A 20,448-nucleotide genomic window follows, 5' to 3' on the forward strand; every position below is an offset into this window, starting at 1 on the left:
AAATGTACATAAGATGACTACAATCGATAGAAGTGAATTATTTCGATCTAGGATTTCCAGGTATTATCTTAATGGAAACTAACAGGAAATGGCTTTAGTTCATGAATTTGCGTGAATATATAGTTCTTTGATTAATCCATAACAATCTATATATATAGGTCTGTGAGTTGATCAATCGCGGATAATAATTTTTTTTCGTATTTCAGTCTATATATGATATATATAGGTCTGCGGTTGATATAACATTGTTTTTATCAACTTAGTACACACGCATTTATGCAGCTATTTCCTAATTTAATGGAGAACGGAAGAAAAAAGGCTAAAAAATTATATAAAAAATTACAGAAGTTTTATACGCTGCTGCCTTTTGGGGGAAATACCGAAAATTAAATACACATTTTTAACAGAAATCTTGCGAATTTTTCGCGAATTGCGGCGTTCAGTCTACGAATAAATCAAAATGTTGTTTTTTTTATTAAGGAGCATCAAAGAGATAAAGGAAATGTGTGTACAAATTTTATGCGAATCCGTTAGGCGGTTATTTAGATCTCTTGATAGATCAGTAAGTGGAATTAGAAAAATATATTATAGACTATTTCAGCGCACTTGTTGTTGTTTTTTTAATCTTTACCTATCCATTAGTCTGTAGGACCGTTGGGGCACCATGCAAGATTAGTCGACCATCTTACTCCAATCCTCTTTGTCTTTTGTCTTAGTCAGAGCCTCTGTTTTAAATGGATCTGTAGTGGATCTGTAGGGTATCTATATATTTGTTACAATGAAATTTAACGGGTACAGTAAACAATTTAACATAAAAATGTTTATTTTTTTTCTTTTATTTTCAATGAATTGAAATTTGAAATGCATACTTCACTGACCTTTTTTTTTCTCCTTTTTATGTAGATGAAAAGAAAAACCCACTGTAGTAGGAACAGCAGGCAGACCACACGCAATTTCATGTCTCGAATTTATATTCAAATAGAGTCAAACCATTTATGCAACTAATTCAAGACATGATAAAATTGACTCTGATTTATATAGGACTTATCCACCACCATAGAAATCTACTTTACACTGATGGCTCCATGTGCAGTTTTTTAGACGATTTCTGTGAGGTGAGATTTGTGGACAAGAAAAATCTAGAACCAGTGGGCTGTAACGAGACCACAATGTGGACCACCACCAGCCATACCAAGTTGTCCTGCGCCCAGGCGTGCGTAATTATGAAAACCTGCGCCGCGTTTGAATATTTAAGTCAGATCAACAAGTGCTCACTCTGTCCTGGTGACCTGATACAGAATCTGTCTTACAGTACCGATAAAGTGTTCTCATGGCCTTTTGAACATTTGCTGGAGGTCAATGAAACGTTTGTAACTGGTACCGTTTACTATAGCCGTACTGTATCCGTACCAGACGGACTAACCGTTGGGTCTTTGGTATGTAGTTTTGTTGATTTAATATCATATTATTATTATATTGAATATTAATATTGAAAGTAAAAGTAAAATTTAGTTCCCCTTTCAGACCTTGCGTTCTATAGGGCAGAGGTTGTTAAGGTCATCTGTTTCTATGGCTAACGGTCAACGAGCAGGGTGTCGTGTGGCCAGCACAACGACCAACCGGTTTTACTTCCCCCAACTAAAGTCAGGTGCCCATTAGAATCGGGTGGACTCAGCACTCAGGGATGCCCTAAAAATCATCCCAAAAATTTAAATCCCAGTCTTCACCGAGATTCGAACCCTGAACCAGTTCGGAAGCCAAGCGCCTAACCGCCGCGACCCCCGATATTGAAAGATAGATGACATAAAACGACTTGAAAAGGATAAATCGAATTGTGTCCTTTTTACGTTCATTTTTTACAAAACTGTGCCTACCCCAGTGACGCCCATGAATTTATGTGTGCAATTTTGTGTTTTCAGAAGCCGCTAATAGTTATGTGTCAACTTCTGTCATAGTTTGATCTTAAAAGCTAGAAAACTCTTTAATAATTCAGTATCTTCCAATGATTAACTCATACCAGAATAGTTTTGACTCTGAAAGCGACCTCTTAATTTTTTTTGTCTTAAATTAATGTGTCTGTTTTTCTGGTGTCATACCTACTGTTTACAGAAAGCATTTACTTTTATTTCAAACATAGTACAAAGTAAGTTTTAAATACAGAGGCGTAGCTAGGGCCAGGGGGAGAATTAAAAAAAAAACAGGGCCATCCACTTGAAGGGGTCCCAAAATGAATGTTTTTAACATAAATTTTAAATATTACGCAAAATGCAGGCCCCCTCCCACAAAGAAGTCAAGCCCCTTCCCCCCAACCCTGGGCCACCAAAATGAAGTCAAATTTCTAGTTACGCCACTGTTTTAAATACACCAAGCCCTAGTATTGTTTTGAAATAACAACAGATCTAGTCCTAGGTCTTTAATAACACAAACCACTCTGCACAAAAACTCGATTCTAAAAAATGTGTGTACATTGTAGATTCATAGCTTTTGTAAATGAAAAAAATCGGTAATGAAGCAGCTGATCCTTTCGGAAAGAAATCTAAATGTTTAAATAGTCAGAAGAGCGATTTCTTTGAATCATTGTGGCGTTGTTTTCCACATTAAAAACCTATTATCGATAATGAGACTTCTAAACCTATTTGGCAAGGAAATTATTGTAATATTTAATAATAATAATCATAGGAACATTCTCGTTGCCTGTCACAGGGCGGTACTGCTGCAGACCTGCCACATCACCAGAAAATTCCTCGGTGAAAACTGATAAAGGGACTACGATGAATTTTGTTTCCCTTTAACGAAACTCGACCCTGGCTTCGCCAGAGAATGAATAATCGTTCTTTTATAATAATAATAATAATTATAATAATAAGGCTTTTCTTCGAGTCCGAAGATTAGTGAGGAATGCAGTATTTACCGTGGCTGCGCTGCCCCAACTGTGATCTACATTTTTTGCCACACCCAGGGCAAGCATAACTATTGTCCGCAGGTGGTTGATAGATTCTTTTTTCGCCGTCTACGTCTGTCCTCGGCAGTGGATTTTCTTTTGGCCTTTGTGACTGACCTACAGCTGTCTCGTTAGGAGGCAGCATGTAGCCAGGTGCTATCTTCTATGTCAGCTAAGGCAAGTTGGCACCTAAGCTGGTCTTTGAAGAGTTTCCGTGTGGCTCCTCTGTTACGTCGACCGCCTTTTCGCTCACCAAAAAAAGACTGCTTTTGTCATACGTTCGTCCCCCATACGGGATACGTGCCTTGCCCAGCGTATCTGCCTGACCATAAGAAGTCACTCTATGCTGTCCATAACGGCGTTCGCAAGGACATCGCTGTTTGTAGCTGTGAAGAAACAAGTCCCTTTACGTTTAAAGTGCCTTTTTTAATTGTGTAACCTTTCAACATAACATATATACACGGCAGACATTATATACAGAAACCCAACTTCACTCGCTGACTTCCTATCTTCTTGTTTACACACGCGTCACTTCTTTAAGTCCCCTAACTCTCGATACCCAACACTTGAATGTGTGTCGCGGTTGACCTCACACAGTAACCGTGTCACAATAGTAGTGCGGTCTGGCACCGTATGCTCATGATGGAGCGCAAGCATCTTTGGTGAAAGCGCTCAAGAAGTCTTAGTTGTTTCTGTATAGTGTCCATGTCTCAGATCCATAAAGAAGGGTTATCTTATCTTATATAATACAGACGTTACTTCAAAAAAGAAGATGATTACGTCCTACGCGTCATGCATTTAGTCATGCTCTGCTCTGGATGTGGCAAAGTATGTAGGCTGCTGCATTACTCATTAATCTTCGGACTGCTGGAATGTCCGCACACTGCAGGACAGCAACACAGTGAGTGCTCTCAACGGAAGTCTGCACTTGTGGCATTAGAGTTGGCCTAGCTAGATGTAGACAAAGCTGCCCTTGGTGAGGTACGCTGGGCGAGCCAAGGGTCGCTTATATCTTATCTTATATAATACAGACGTTACTTCAAAAATGAAGATGATTACGTCCAATGCGTCATGAATTCAGTCATGCATATTAACCAATGACTTAAATTCTGCCAAGTCACTGGTTTTCCTGGCTAGCTCAGGCAACCCATTTCATGCTCTAATAGCACTAGGAAAGAAGGAGCATTTATAAGGCTTGTCTTCGAGTCCGAAGATTAGTGAGGAATGCAGGGTTGAGAGAACCCCCACCTGGTAGACATTGATTTTTGTAGGCAGGTGTAGCGATTTATTCCGCAAACTCTGCCCTGAAGGCGTCGAAAAATGCTACTGGCACTGGCCATACGGTTATTAACTTCCTTTGAAAGTGAGGCGTCATTTGATACTATACTACCCAGATATGTGAAGTAGTCTATCACGTTGAGGGTTAAAGTAGGGAGGGCAGTAGAAGTAATGCGCCCCTTCACGCCACTGAATGGGCTAACATACCAGAAGGATAGAGACATATTATTTAAAAAATTGTATTATTTAGATACTCAACTGATTGTGTCCACAAACTACTATTTCTGCATAAAAAATGCACCTCCCATCCCCATTCTAAGGGTTTGGTTGGGAAAAGCAGTAGATATAATCGCTGCCCAACCCAGTGAATGGGCCAAGATACCAGAAGGGAACGGCTTGATATAAAGATTGGTTAAAACATCAATATATTTCTTATATGATATAGATTAACTAATTATGTGAAACAGTGATTTCTACAAAAAAAAAAAATATTCGACCGCCCCCCCCCCACTCGAAGGGTTGCGGTCCGAGGGCGAGATTGACGCAATTGTTCACCCACCAAAGAGGCCAACATACTAGAGAAGGGGCTGCATACTCTAACATCGTTGTTTGAAATATAAATAATTAGTATACACTATTAACATAAGCAAAGAATTTTAATACAAATTGTTTTATTTCTGTATAAAAATTCGCCCGCCCCCACTGGGTGGTGGAGGGGGTCGGACAAACGAGGTGCGGGCAATCGCCTCTTCCACCCCCATCCCTTTGGATCCGCCAATATTGTGTTGGAAGGGGGGGGGCTTCTACGAGTTTGTGTGATAACACAAACTCTCTATGTAACGTTGTTAAATATTTGCTATTTTATGTATTTTTAACATTTTTTTTTTCAGATTCGTTTCACATATTTATATAATTCTCGAATTCTTCTTGTGTATTTCTCGCATTTTGATGATTACTCCTCAACATCGAAGACGACCTACGCCAACAATCCGCTTATAGTGGCTATTCAAAGAAACAAGGTCGTGGCAACGACTCGTCAAAATTCACTGGCAATATCTAATGTGACAGTGCCGATAAGCGGCACTACATTCATAGAGAACAAAACTAGCACCGTGGACATCCTCATGACCAATGATGGCTATCTTATCTACATTGACCAGGTCTACATCTGTTTCAAGCAACATGTTCTGCCATATACAATCACAAGATATATTACATTAGTTCTTCAAGGTCAGGTATATGAGCTGAGTGTTTAGTATTTGTTTTTCGATTTTTTATTTATGGTATTTCGACAATTTTATGTACTATTATTGTAACAATAATGTGGTAAAAACTATTTTACATAAAAACGTGTTACTTGTTCTAAAATTATCATAATTAGAGTTGTAAATGTTACATTTGAGATTATAATATAAAACGAAATTATTTTATGCTAAAGTAAATATAATGTCTTTTTCTTCGGATTAATTTTATTTTTGCCTTAGATATATTCTTCCAGATCCTACTTAGACATTTGAATGTCTGGACACGAAATGACAAAAACTTAAATGTCAGGACACTTCATGACAAAAACTCAAATATCAGGACACTTCATGACAAAAACTCAAATATCAGGACACTTCATGACAAAAACTTAAATGTCAGGACACTCAATGGATCGGCCTCCTTCAGTCGTGAAACGACTATGGTTCATCTCGAACACCTTTTCATATCACTGTGGAGTCCTATTTTGGAGAGACACTCCCGTCCACATATATTGCAGGTCAAGGTGGCTTTCGCTTTGGTGGTAGAGGAGCTGGCCATTTTCTGTGTGGCACACTTTTCTTCGAGAGCTAGGCCCATGTTTTCTCGCTGTCCATAGCTTTCTTGGTCACCGTCTCTCTCCAATTAGTGCGTTCTAAGGTTATGTCTTCCCAATGGTCAGTATCAATGTTCACTGATTTTAAACCCCTTTTTATCACATTCACGTAACGGAGGTGCGGGCGACCAGTTTTTCATGAGCCAGACCCAAGTTGCCGGTACAGAATGATTTTCGAGATGCCATAAAGATGCTGGGAAGGCCCGTTCTCGCGAGGATCTCAGTATTACAACCTCTTTCTTTCCATGTTATATTTAAGATCCTTCGAAGGCAGCGCAAGTGGAATGAGTTTAGTTTTCTCTCTTGTTTTGTGTAGGTTGTCCACGACTCACTGCCGTACAGTAGCGTGCTAAGAACGCATGCGTTGTAGACTTCCATTTTGGTCGCTGTGGTGAGCTTCTGGTTTTCCCAAACTCTTGGTCGGAGTCTAGCGATGGTTGATGCGGCCTTCCCTATGCGTTTTGTGATCTCCTCTTCTAGTGACAGGTCATCTTGAATTGTAGACCCAAAGTAGCAGAATTCGTTTACGGCATCTAGCTTGTTGTCGTCAATGAGGATGGAGGGTGGTGCTGCAGCAGGTGGTCCCATAACGTTAGTTTTCTTTGTGCTAATGGTTAGGCCATACTCTTTGCAAGCCTTAGCGAAGCAGGACATTAGTGACTGAAGTTCCTCTTGTGAGTGCGCCACTACCGCTGCGTCGTCCGCGAAGAGCATATCTCTTATGAGGGCGGTTCTGGTTTTAGTTTTGGCTCTTAGTCTAGCAATATTTAGATGTTTGCCATCGAATCTGGAATACAGATTTATGCATTCGGGGGATTTGTCAAACGCGTGATGGATTAGCATTGAAAAGAGTATTCCGAAGAGGGTTGGGGCCAGGACATATCCTTGTTTGACTCCACTATTTATACTGAAACTTTCGGAGCAGGCGCCGTTGAACTGCACTGTACCCATCATATTATGGTGGAAAGAGACAATAATGTTTAGCAGCTTGGGGTGGACAGCCTATTAACTGTTAGATTTTAAAGAGGCCTTCTCTGCTGACTAGATCAAAGGCCTTTGTCAGGTCGATGAACGCAATGTACAAAGGCATTCTTTGCTCTCTCCCCTTTTCCTGAAGTTGACGGATGGAGAAAATCATGTCAATTGTGGATCTCCAAACACAAACACTTAAATGTCAGGACTATAAATTTCAAAAAACCTTAAATGTCAGAACACTAAATGACAAAAACTTGAAAGTCTGGACACTAAAAGACGCATGATTAAATGTCTCATTCCTTAAAAACTAACCGACGCGCACTTCAATAAGCATCCAAAGAGGAAACTAATTTTCAATAATTGCAAATATTTTAAATGTTTTTTTTTTGTGTCATGACTAGCTTTGTTTCGTTGGGCTTTGTAATGTTGTTGTTGTTTTTTAATAATAAAAGTCTGTCACATCTTTGAAACAAAAAGACCATTTTTTTTTTTTGTACTTTTTTTTTTATTATTATTATAGCTTTTATATAGCGCTACTTTCATGCTTATAGCATGCCCAGAGCGCTTTGGTCCAATCTCATTTGTGGACCAGTGGGGGGAGGGGGTATCTTGGAGTTGGTTTTCCGTACTGCCTTTAGGCGCTCAGTAAACGCAACTCTGCCCGAGTCGGGTGTCGAACCTCGATCCCCCTTCTAGGTAGCCAAGACAAGCCAAGTTCAAGCGCACTTAGCCTCTCGACCACGCTTCCCACCACTTCATAAACCTTTCCCTTTATAATTTGTAAAAACGTATCAAAAATGTTTTAATTATGGCACAAAGCGCCTTATATGGGTATTGCCAAGGCTGGTTGTGATAAGGTTTTCCTCTTTCAGACCTTGCAAGCAACGGGGCAGATGATGTTAAGGTCATCTGTTTCTATGGCCAACTGTTAACGAGCAGGGTATCATGTGGCCAGCCTAACGACCAAACCGCCTTTACTTTCCCCAACTGAAGTCAGGTACCCATTAGAGTTGGGTGGACTCAGGGGCGCCCCAAAAAATCGCGAAATTCAAAATCCCAGTCTTCACCGAGATTCGAACCCAGGAACCAAGGTTCGGAAGCCAAGCGCTTAACCACTAGGCCAAAGCGCTCCCCAAAGCTGGTTGTGATGGTCGTTTTTAAGAGGGTTGGATCACTGACCTCCACTCCAAGCTTCAGTTCAATGTTTTGACTACAGGACATGTTAGTCTGACCAATGAAGTACTATCATCCTCTCAAAGAAGACTCTCGACACATATTTAAAACTTTATTAAATAACTTTTAAATAAACTATAACTTGATTCACACAAGTAGTACTATGTAGACTTATCTAGTAAACTCACACAAAAGTTTACAATCATAATTGAATTATTTTTAAAATAATGATTGTTATTAGTGGAGATAGCAACGACAATTAAATTATTTTTGAAATAAAGAGTGCCATCAGGGGAGTGGCAGTTAACAAAGCGTGAACACGTTATTTCTCCCACACCCATTCTCGGAATTAATTGAAACTTAGCACAAGTTATTCATTGACATAGACAAGACATGAATCCCTTAAAAAAAAAAAAAATTAATTAATGGTAATTTCTCTTTTAAAGATTGAAAACAAGGGAAATAACCTGTATATTACTGATATAGCTATAAGGGTGGGGTTCTTCCTCTTTACATACGTTTTTTTTAAAGAATTTTTTATTTTTATTACTCTTATTATTTTTATTTTTTTGCAAAGAAACATTAAAGTCGAGTGCGATAACTCCTACAAAAGCCTTGTTGACAAAAGACTTTTGCTAAATTAAAATGTAAGACAATTATATTTTGAAGAGTTATAACGGGCATACCGGGGCGTAGCATACGCCGCTATTTAGTGACGGGTGAACACGTCCTAAAAGACACAGTTGTCCAAATGGGGTGGGTTTGAACAAAGACTGTGCGTGCATGCCTGGAGCGCGAGAATAGCGCGGGTGATGGCGGAAAGGGGCGGGAGAAGGATTAGAGAGTCGGCGTGCGTGCGTGGTGTCCCGCATGGTTTGGCGACGTAGAGAATTATATATAAAGATAATGATATACGTCTCAGGCATAGCCCTCGGCACCAAAATCAGACCGATGCGCCCCCTGGTCATGGCCACATTTTTATATGCTTGCGAGTCTTGGACGCTGACTGCAGATCTAGAGAGGAGGATCATAGCAATGGAATTGAGATGCTACAGAAGGATTCTAGGTATCACATTCAAAGACCGATTCAAAAATGAAGAGATTAGAGACAGGGTTATGACAGTGATTAGACCCCGCGATGACCTGCTTACTACTGTCAAAAAACGCGTAGGGCAAGATTTTCAGGACTCGCAAAAAACTTTCCTACAGGGAACAGTACCAGAAAAAGAAGAAGAGGCAGACAGAGAAAGCGACGAGAAGACAGCGTAAAAGAATGGGCGGGTCTGCCGCTGAAGAGGTTCTATCCAAGGCAAAAGACAGAGAGGAATGGAAAAAGACGGTTGACTAATCCTGTGTGGTGCCGCCCCATCGGTCCAACAGCCAAATTGATAGATGATGGTAAAGGTTAATTAAAGCTGTATCTAGAGTCGAGATCTATCTTATAAAAGAAATATTAAGTCACTAAATCGCTATCAGGGGCGACTTGAGGTCGTAATCGGCCCTGGCATTTCTATACAATGCGGCCCACAAATTGTATATCTTATGATGGGCATCCAATTATAACTGTCCTCAGAGAGGAATGGTGAAATCTTGCGTGGGGCCGCAACCATCCAACAGAGGAAGGGAAGTGTCTCCATTTCGAGTTGATTAATTCATTCAGTTATAAGAATCTATGAGAATAAGTTGTCAGTGTTTGAAACATTCCTTTCCCTCTTACTCGGACTTTGTCTGTCTGTCCAGCTCTAGCTGCCTGTCTTTTTATCTGTCACGCGCTTTGGTATTTTTCTGTCTCTTCTCTCTCTCTCTCTCTCTTTATCCTTCCTCATCCTCTTTTTCTCTTTCTCGCCATTATATTTCTCTGACAATTGCATACCCTTTTTTATAATGTCTCTCTCTCTCTTTCTCTCTTTATATTTTTACTGAGCTCTCTCACTCTCTCTTTCTCTCTCTCTTTCTCTCACTCTTTCTATTTCTCTCTCTCTTTCTCTCTCTCTCTTTCTTTCTTTCTATCACTCTTCCTCTCTTTCTCTCTCTCTCTTTCTTTCTTTCTATCACTCTTCCTCTCTTTATTTCTCTCTCTATTTCTCTCCCTTCCTCTTTCTCTCTCTCTCTTTCTGTCTCTCTTTTTCTTTCTCTTCTTCCTTTCTCTCATTCTCCTTCTGTCTCTCTTTTTCTTTCTCTTCTTTCTTTCTTTCTCTCTCTTTTTGTCTCTCTTTTTCTTTCTCTTCTTCCTTCCTCTCTCTCTCTTTCTGTCTCTCTTTTTCTTTCTCTTCTTCCTTTCTATCTCACTCTTTCTGTCTCTCTCTTTTTTCTCTCTCTCTCTTTTTCTCTCACTCTCTTTCTGTCTCTCTTTTTCTTTCTCTTCTTCCTTTCTCTCTCTCTCTTTCTGTCTCTCTTTTTCTTTCTCTTCTTCCTTTCTATCTCACTCTTTCTGTCTCTCTCTTTTTTTTTCTCTCTTTCTCTTTCTCTCACTCTCTCGCTAGTGCTATCTTATAAGGGCACTTGTTCTTTCTCCTCTTTCAAACTGTCCATTTTTATGTCTGTATTTCTCTCTCTCTCTCTCTCTCTCTCTCTCACCTAAAAACACATCAAATCGAGCTTAGTCAGAAATATAAACGCTAATAATCTAGTTATCTCTAAAAATCAATACACACTTCTGTTCAAATCTGCGAATAAAGGTTAATACTTATCCAAGGCTCAGATATAATCTCCTCGCCTTATGTAGTCCAATGGTATTATATCACAATGGGTGAACAATAAACCGACAGAAACCTAATGACGCTGATTGGTCAAATAGAATCACGTGTGAATAGATGCCTTACAGTTCTAATTTGGTGCTAAATATCAAGGAAGTGACACACCATAAGCTCTAGATCTAGATCTACTTCGCTATCCAGATTCTGCCTATGCATAGCCTGGGTCGCTTCGTTTGTTTACATTTCTGAAGGATTTTATCTCACCTAGTTCATATAACAACCAAGTCTTATTACAACTCACTTTGTCGGGGCAATCTCAAGTAACAAAGGTAAAGAATCTGTTACTAGACGTACGCCTAATTTTTACATAACTAAGGTAAAAAAAATTAGTAGCAGAATAAAATGGTCTATATTATCATCACTTTTTTTTGTCTCACTATTATCATGATACTCTCGAAACTGATTATCATATATAGTTTATTATCCGTTATAAAGAACTTGACAAGTCTATCTGAAGCGCTTGATTAGCGTTATAAGCTATGTCACATTTAGAATTTATTGAAGTAATTTAAGTAAAGAGTGAAGTTCCCCTTTCAGACCTTTGCGATCTATAGGGCAGAAGTTGTAAAGGTCATTGGACTAGAAGCTGTCTTCCTTTTAACCTATCCCTTAGTCTGTTGGACCGTTGGGGCACCACGCAAGAGCTGTTGACCGCCTTTCTCCATTCCTCTCTGTCCGTTGCCTTGGATTCACTGTATAGTCCATTGATATCTCAAAGCTTTCAAGGAGGGAGATGTGATAGTAAGTGTATGTGTTTTGAGTGGCCTGGTAGTGCAGTGTGTGTGCCTGTGTATAAAATGACCACTGGGCCTTGAGTGTACATGGTTGAGTGACCAGTACTGTGGTCAGGACTGTGTGTAAAAGGAAGTCAGTTTAGAGAACAAGTGGCTGGAGTAAAGAGCATAAATAAGGACGAATAAAATCATTGTGTTTATTGAAGCTCATGTTGTTTTAGTGCAGGGGTTCTCAACCTGTGGGTCGCGACCCCCTTGGGGGTCGATTGACGATTTGCCAGGGGTCGCCAAAGACCATCGAAAATTTTTTTTGTTTTTGTCTATTCCTCTATTGCTGTGTGTGTATTCGGGGGGGGGGGGGGTCGCGGCAGTGTGGGGGGATTGTAAAAAAGGGGTCGCAGAGCTTAAAAGGTTGAGAACCGTTGTTTTAGTGTGCCTATTACAACAGACTTGTCCATTCTTTGATGTTGTCCTCCTCTTCTTCTTCCTGGTACTGTTCCCTGAAGGAAGGTCTTTGCGAGCCCTGATGACCTTGTGATGTGGCCATAGAGTTTAAGTGTACGCTTTTTGACCTTGTTGTTTTTTTTTTTATCGTGGGCTCCAATCGCATTATAAAACCCTTTTCTTATCTCTTAATTCGTGATGCCGTCTTTGTAAGTGACAGCTATGATCTTTCTGTAGCATCTTAGTTCCATTGCAAGGATCCTCTTATCAAGTGTCCAAGATTCACATGATTCGAATGTTGCCGTGACCAGGGAGCATCGATTTTAGTGTCGAGGGCTTTGCCTTTGAACCAGACTGCTTAGGAGAATCTAAGTCTAAGTAAGATTCAGAAAACCTGTTCCCTGATCTAGTAGCACTACGGAAGAGAGAGAACTTATACGAATTCATCCCAGCATATGAAATAAGAAATATGCGTTTATCTTTTTGTCTGAGTATTGTTCAGTAGACCAAACTGTGGGAGATGAGTGGACAGAAAAGTATAGAGATGCAGATCCTGGAGAGCAAGTGGAGATGGATTGGTCACACCCTTAGAAAAGATACCAACAACAGAGCTAGGCAGGCCTTAAAGTGGAACCCCCTCCCCCCCCCCCCTCAGGGAACAAGACATAGAGGAAGACCAAAAAGAACATGGCGACGCAGTATACTAGATGATGCCGAGAGGACAGGAAAGAGCTGGAAAGCCATTAAAAACTAGCAAGAGACCATGGAGAGAGGCGTGTTTTTTTTTTTTTTTTTACTGAGGCCCTATGTTCCACAAGGAACGTAAAGGAAAGATAATGATGATGAATCAGTGGCGCAGCTAAGGATTTGTGGTCCCAGGGGGCTTGATCTCTTAAAGGGCCCGTGCATTTTGACATTCGACCTCATGATATGAGATAATGGCGTAATATGTAATGTAAAAACAAATTTCGCACACTCATTTTGGGGCCACTCATGTAGGGGATTTTCAAATGTGAACCCCCCCCCCCCCATCCATCACCCTTGCTACGCCACTGGTATTGTTATTATGTTTTATTTTGTATTCGCAAGTACTAGTTTAGTGTTTACTTTTTTAGTCTTGTGTCCTGAAGTTACTTAACATTTTCATGTTTTGTTTCAGCTGATACGATGCTGACAACTAGCTGGTATCTATGTCTGGTCTATCTAAGCGCGCTTTGTGTCACGGCTCAGTGCTCCCAGACTTTGGAGGAGGACGTCAGGGCACCCAGAAACATGTCGGAAAACGAACAGATTAACGACACGCGCTATGCATCAGAACTAGCCCGCTGGGAAAAAATAGATCCAGCATCCAGGTTTGTGGGTAACACACACACTCATGCATACACACACAGGGGCGAAGCTAGGAATTTTCCATCGTTTGGGAGCCTACAGGCTTGACCTCTTTTAGGGACCCTCTGCATTTTGCATAATATTTAATTTTTAATGTAAAAAAAACAACAACACTCATTTGGGGGCCCTCTGCATTTTGCATAATATTTAATTTTTAATGTAAAAAAAAACAACACTCATTTGGGGGCCCCCTTCAAGTTGGGGCCCGGGGGATTTTTCAAAGTGTGCTAAGTTTCAAATTAATCCGATAATGGAAAGTGAGAGCAAAGACGTTAAACTTTTTTACCAGACAGACAGACACAGTGAGTAAAAATAATGACTTATATTTAAATATTTTCATAACTTCGATATATAAAGTAAAAAGTTCCCCTTTCAGACCTTGTGGTCTATAGGGCAGATGATGTAAAGGTCATCTGTTTCTTTGGCTTACGGATTACGAGGGTGTCATGTGGCCAGCACAACGACCAACCGCCTTTACTTTTCCCCAACTAACGTTAGGTTAGAGCTGGGTGGACTCAGAGGCGCCCGAAAATCCTGAAGTTAAAAATCCCAGTCTTCACCAGGATTCGAACCCCGGACCACGGTTCGGTAGCCAAGCGCTTTACCGCTCAGCCACCGCGCCTCCACTTCGATATATATCTATATTATATTCATATGGGGCCCTGATTGATAAACAAAATCAATGATTCTCCCACTTGGCGTTGGTGAATGCAATACAAAAATGTTACCTTTTAACCCTATCCTTGGATCCAGGACTACTAAGATACTTTCATGATCGAAACTGCAGCAGCTAAATTTACCACATACGATTCTTTATTCCAAATTTCGACCCAACTAGTTGTGTTTTTTTGAAGCCGACAATTTGTTAAGTAGAAGATTATACTTTCGTTTTTTAAGTAATTTTTGTGTGTGAGTAATTTCATGTTATAAATAATACTCGGCTAGAGAATTGTAGAATTAGATTTAAATCTGCTGTTAGGGCAGCGGTTCTCAACCTTTTTATGCTCGGCGACCCCTTTTACAATCCCCCACTCCGCCGCGACCCCCCCCCCTCACACACACATACAGCAATAGAAGAATAGACAATAACAATCCATATGTTCAATGTTCCTAGGCGACCCCTGGCAAATCGTCAATCGACCCCCAAGGGGGGGGTCGCGACCCACAGGTTGAGAACCCCTGTGTTAGGGAGTAATTCTCAGCATGTTTGCTACTAAAAGAGTTTCTGGTTCTCATAAGAGCTTAATAAGAAACTAATATGCCTTTATAAAATACAAGAGTATAGTCCCTTTTCCAAACTCGGATTAGTTTTTTTTCTGTTTTATGAAAACTATGAATTATGAAAGATGTAGATTTTTTTAAAAAATTATGTCGCTTCTCATTGTAACTTTTTTTTTCAGAGACGCTGCGCTACGGACTTTGAATGCAGCATCGAGTCAAGTGTACTCCCTGAAGTACAACGTGACAGACATGTGTGGCAGACATCTGCGAGCCATTGCCGAGGGCTTAAAGAAAGCTGAGTTGTGGGCCCTGGCGTGTAGGTATTTAAAACTTCAAAGAGAGAGAGATGGGGGGGGGGGTGGCGGAGAAAGAGAGAATGAAATAGAGAAATAAAAAGAGATTTTAAAAAATGAAGACAGGACAACAAGAAGAAAGATTAGAGAGATGGGGAAGGGGGGGGGAGAAAAAGACAAAGAGAGCTCACGAACGAGGGATGAGAAAGAGTGAGAAAAAAAGAAAGAAGGAGAAAAAAAGAAAGAGTGAGAAAAAAAGAAAGAGTGAGAAAAAAAAGAAAGAGTGAGAAAAAAAGAAAGAGTGAGAAAAAAAAGAAAGAGTGAGAAAAAAAAGAAAGAGTGAGAAAAAAAGAGAGAGTGAGAAAAAAAGAAAAAGTGAGAAAAAAAAAGTGAGAAAAAAAGAAAGAGTGAGAAAAAAAAGAAAGAGTGAGAAAAAAAGAAAGAGTGAGAAAAAAAAGAAAGAGTGAGAAAAAAAAGAAAGAGTGAGAAAAAAAAAGAAAGAGTGAGAAAAAAAAAGAAAGAGTGAGAAAAAAAAAGAAAGAGTGAGAAAAAAAAAAGAAAGAGTGAGAAAGAAAAAAAAAGAGTGAGAAAAAAAAAGAAAGAGTGAGAAAAAAAAGAAAGAGTGAGAAAAAAAGAAAGAGTGAGAAAAAAAAAAGAAAGAGTGAGAAAAAAAGAAAGAGTGAGAAAAAAAAGAAAGAGTGAGAAAAAAAGAAAGAGTGAGAAAAAAAAGAAAGAGTGAGAAAAAAAAGAAAGAGTGAGAAAAAAAGAGAGAGTGAGAAAAAAAGAAAAAGTGAGAAAAAAAAAGTGAGAAAAAAAGAAAGAGTGAGAAAAAAAAGAAAGAGTGAGAAAAAAAGAAAGAGTGAGAAAAAAAAGAAAGAGTGAGAAAAAAAAGAAAGAGTGAGAAAAAAAAAGAAAGAGTGAGAAAAAAAAAGAAAGAGTGAGAAAAAAAAAGAAAGAGTGAGAAAAAAAAAAGAAAGAGTGAGAAAGAAAAAAAAAGAGTGAGAAAAAAAAAGAAAGAGTGAGAAAAAAAAGAAAGAGTGAGAAAAAAAGAAAGAGTGAGAAAAAAAAAAGAAAGAGTGAGAAAAAAAGAAAGAGTGAGAAAAAAAAGAAAGAGTGAGAAAAAAAGAAAGAGTGAGAAAAAAAAAAGAAAGAGTGAGAAAAAAAAAGAAAGAGTGAGAAAAAAAAAAGAAAGAGTGAGAAAAAAAGAAAGAGTGAGAAAAAAAAGAAAGAGCGAGATAAAGAGAAAGGGAGCAAGAAAGGAAAAAAATTACTACACAGAGAGAAAGAGAGAGATAATGTAAAGTCAAGTGTCATGACCAATGACTTACATCTTTACCTCTATCCCCTCCCCCCCCCCCACCCCTTCAACCAAAAAAAAAAAAATCAAAACAAGTAAAAAAAAAATAAATATTCTAGCCACTATAAACTGATATGTCGGACTGAAGGATAGCCCCCCCCCCCCCACACACACACAAATCATTAAAAAAAATAATTTTCCATTTAATCCTCAGTTTGGAAGCCAAGCGCTGTACTTCTTCTATGTCAAAACGCCCGATTAATTATTAATTAATTAAATATTAAATTAAAAATTAATTAAAGAGAACAGAGATAGTCTTTACCAAAGCAATGACAATAATATGATTAATCTGTAATTCAGTGTAATGACATCGATCACCTGCGGACAATGGTTAAGCTTGCCCTGGGTGTGGCAAAATAAGTAGGTCACAGCTGGGGCTGCGCAGCCACGGGAAATACTGTATTCCTCACAGATCTTCGGGCTCGAAGACAAGCCTTATAGTGTAATGGCGTTAACCTAACTCTTTGTCTCCTAACTGACGATACCAGCGTTGATTCCACCAGCATGTGGTAAACAATTACGGAGAGAAAGAGTTAAGGCCCCGTAACGATGGCAACAGAAACGACGTTGGGTGTTTATTTAATAATGAAGAAAGTGGATCCCTTTTCAGACCTCGCGATCTATAGCCCACCCGTGTCATGTGGCCCGCGGTTAACGAGGGTGTCATGTGGCCAGCACAAGCACCAACCGCCTTTACGTTAACCAACGAATGCTCGATCTGGGTGGACTCAGGGGCGCCCTAAAGTTTAGGAAATTAATATACCGGAATTCACGAGAATTCGAACTCTGGACCCCTCGGTTCGAAAGCTAAGCTCTTTACCACTCAGCCACCGAATGATGTGAGACGAAAAAAGATTTATACAAAAAGAGTCTAGTTCTTTGGTTATTATTATTATAGCTTTTATATAGCGCTACTTTCATGCTTATAGCATGCTCAGAGCGCTTTTGGTCCAATCTCATTTGTGGACCAGTTGGGGGGGGGGGAGGGGGTATCTAGGAGTTGGTTTTCCGTGCTGCCTTTAGGCGCTCAGTAAACACAACTCTGCCCGAGTTGGGTGTCGAACCTCGAGCCCCCTTCTAGGTAGCCAAGCCAAGCAAAGTTCAAGCGTACTTGGCCTCTCGACCACGCTTCCCACCTTTCTGTTGATTTTCAGGGAAAGTGTTAGCTATCAGGCAAAACGAAGGACTCTTCTATGTCCCCTACTGTACGTTTACAGATCGGTTTCTCTTCGTGTTTGTCAGAGGCTGCCCTCACAAAAACACCAGGAAAAGTTGCCACTCCAAAGAAATGACCCTTCCACTGTTTCAGGCTCATTACTGTCCTGACGACCTCCACAGGGCACCTCCACTGATTCTCACCTTGCTGCTCTGTCCAGCGCGATGAGTCCCTTTCGTGCTACTCAACGCTGACCTGCAACGTCACAACCTGTGGGCAGTTTAGACCAATAGCTCGTCGCCACGTCGGGTATATTGGTTTAAACCGCCCGCAGGTTGTGACGTTGCAGGTCAGTGCTCAGGCCCCTTATAGCGATTGGGCTCTTCCATAGTGCAATTAGAGCATGGAATGGGTTGCCTGAGCCAGCCAGGAAAACCAGTGACGTGGCAGAATTTAAGTTATTGGTTAACATGCATGACTAGATTGACATAGGAACACGCGTAGGACGTAATCATCTTCTTTTTAGAAGTAACGTCTGTATAATTTAAGACAGTGATGCCCAAAATACGGCCCGCGGGCCAGATCCGGCCCGCGACGTGGCTCTATCCGGCCCGCCATGATAATAATGATAATAATCCTAAATATTTGATTTGTAAAGAAAGTGCGGTTGTTTAAAACGGCTATATAAAAAAAATATGACGCCATTCTTTCTTTGAGCCGCGATAAAAGATTGTTAAACTACGCCTAGAGATTGTAGGATCGATGGGAATATTTACCAAAAAGAGACAAGAAAATGAGACGGTTTAAAATAGCTACCAATGATAATTGATATTCACATCTTAAGTAGAGACGTGAAGCCGTTTTCCGACGCGTAAAAACAAAGATCAACTTCAAATATCCATTAAAGAGATCCAATAAAATTGTTTCAGGTTAATTTCATTTCGTTTTTTTTTTTTTTTACCTTTTCTGTCATGTGGCCCGCGACACGAGTGTCGGAAAATGGCTCGACGGTCGAATTAGGTTGGGCATCACTGATTTAAGATAAGAAGATAAGATATTGTTTTGAGTTTTGCCAGTGCTGCTATGGACTATATGACTATATGTTATATTGCAGTTCTGGACTCCAGCGGAATTTTAGATCGAAGTTCCGATTTAGATTCACTACAAGGATTGGGCAGCTATGACTTGTGCGAGTCTATTGGTAGTGAATTACTCAGTGAGTCTCTCGTGAGCAGCAGATACATAGAACTAATTTTTATAATTTATAACATGCGCCTTCAAGTAAGTGTCAATAATTTTATTTCTTCATAGATTTAATATTTTCCCTATATTTTGACATCAAGATATGTTTCAATTTGTGTATTTTACATGTGTATTGTGTGGCATTTTACGTCTCGAGAGACGATCTTTTCCCTTTGCAACTTCTTGTCAGTAGCTATCCAGTAAGGCTAAAAAGCTCCACCCTACCGTCGAGAGTGGCCCCTGGCGTTCCAGCTTACGCCAGTCAGCTAGGAACTAATCACCGGTAACTACCACACTCCGTGTTTTTTCAGAGACTGTCAGAGATGGAGTGACCTCTCCATTGCTAAGGGGAAAGCCTGGGCGGTGTATTGTAATGTATCGATTTACATATTTTATTGATTCAACTATGATTATGTCATAAACAAAAAATATTTTTTAATAACCCTGCCATCAGGGGGCGGACTGGGTGTCCAATTCGGCCCGGGCATTTCTATACAATCCGGCCCACAAAGTATATGCCACATAGTGGGCTTCCAATAATGCCTGTTCTCGAGAAGATTGTATAAAGTTTAATGCTGTATCGAAAGTAGTTTTCTATATGAATAGTTCATTTGAAACTATCCAATAAGTACCAGCACTAAATACTTGTCAATGTTGTCCCCATCTAATAAAGCCGGGAATTTTCCGTGGAGTGTTTTTTTCTTTTCATTGGCGAATCTCATGCCCTGCGTCTTCCAAACTGACATTAATATCAGTATCGTTTAGGTTCAGATGAGTTGCATCATAGTCGTATTTGTGTAGGAAGGAAACTAGTTCATTGCTGGAGGCGTGCAGTTTTGATCGTATTTTTGAAACTTGCGTCTTGCACAATTTGAAGATGTTCTACAATCCACGGCCTCCATCCTTCCGGGGTAGGTATAGCCTTATGGTGGAGGACTTGGGGTTTAAACATCGAAATTTGGTAAGTAATTTGGTTACTAATTTCCTCGTGAGCCCGTCAATGTCATATAGGTCGGTGTCAGTCCGTTTGATCATGCGACACCTCCATCAAACCAATAAGTATTCGTATGTGTCTGGACATGTCATCTATATTACATGGGCCGTTGTTGTTGGTCCATTTATAGATTCATCGGAATATATTCACACTAACGTCGATCTCTATAAGAAATAATGGCCTTAATTTTCTTGTTTATCGTTTAGTATGTATAAGGAATTGATGTCTAAAAGAACTAAATACGGATGTAGGGTATTTACTACAATGCTTTAGATTAGTAATAGGCTTTAAAGCACAGACCTATATATATATTATATCTAGACTATCTAGACTGGACATAGAGATCGTTTAACACTACAAAAGAAAGTCGTGAAAAACTTACTAAAAAGCTGAAAAAAGGCGTTGTTTTGTAAAGCAGTTATAAGGAGCAACGTTATTTGTGTTCAGTCCTCACCTATGTAACATACGATTTAATGTTTAGATCTAGATCTAGTAATTAAACATCGAAAATAAGAGCACTCTCGTCTCATAATTATTCTTTTGCAATTTTTTAATGCGAGACATTCATGGATTGTTTAGAGCAGCGGTTCTCATACTGGGGTACGCAGGCGAACGAGTGGGGTCCTAATAAAGATGA

At 39.8% G+C, this 20,448-nt stretch overlaps 1 protein-coding gene across 2 annotated transcripts in view; it reads left to right on the forward strand.

Annotated features, from left to right (window-relative positions):
* The first annotated feature begins 11,079 nt into the window (after positions 1–11,079).
* LOC106078447 (nose resistant to fluoxetine protein 6-like) overlaps positions 11,080–20,448 on the forward strand; it is a 41,698-nt gene continuing 32,329 nt past the window's right edge. For both annotated transcript variants that reach the window (XM_056013164.1, XM_056013166.1), the window contains exons 1-4: positions 11,080–11,250; positions 13,319–13,511; positions 14,949–15,085; positions 18,690–18,856. In XM_056013164.1, coding sequence (XP_055869139.1) covers positions 13,327–13,511; positions 14,949–15,085; positions 18,690–18,856 — 489 coding nt within the window. In that variant the 5' untranslated portion in view covers positions 11,080–11,250; positions 13,319–13,326. The remainder of the gene's footprint in view (positions 11,251–13,318; positions 13,512–14,948; positions 15,086–18,689; positions 18,857–20,448) is intronic.

This window comes from Biomphalaria glabrata, chromosome 15 (genome assembly GCF_947242115.1).
Source record: "Biomphalaria glabrata chromosome 15, xgBioGlab47.1, whole genome shotgun sequence".
In the NCBI taxonomy this organism is placed as follows: domain Eukaryota; kingdom Metazoa; phylum Mollusca; class Gastropoda; family Planorbidae; genus Biomphalaria; species Biomphalaria glabrata.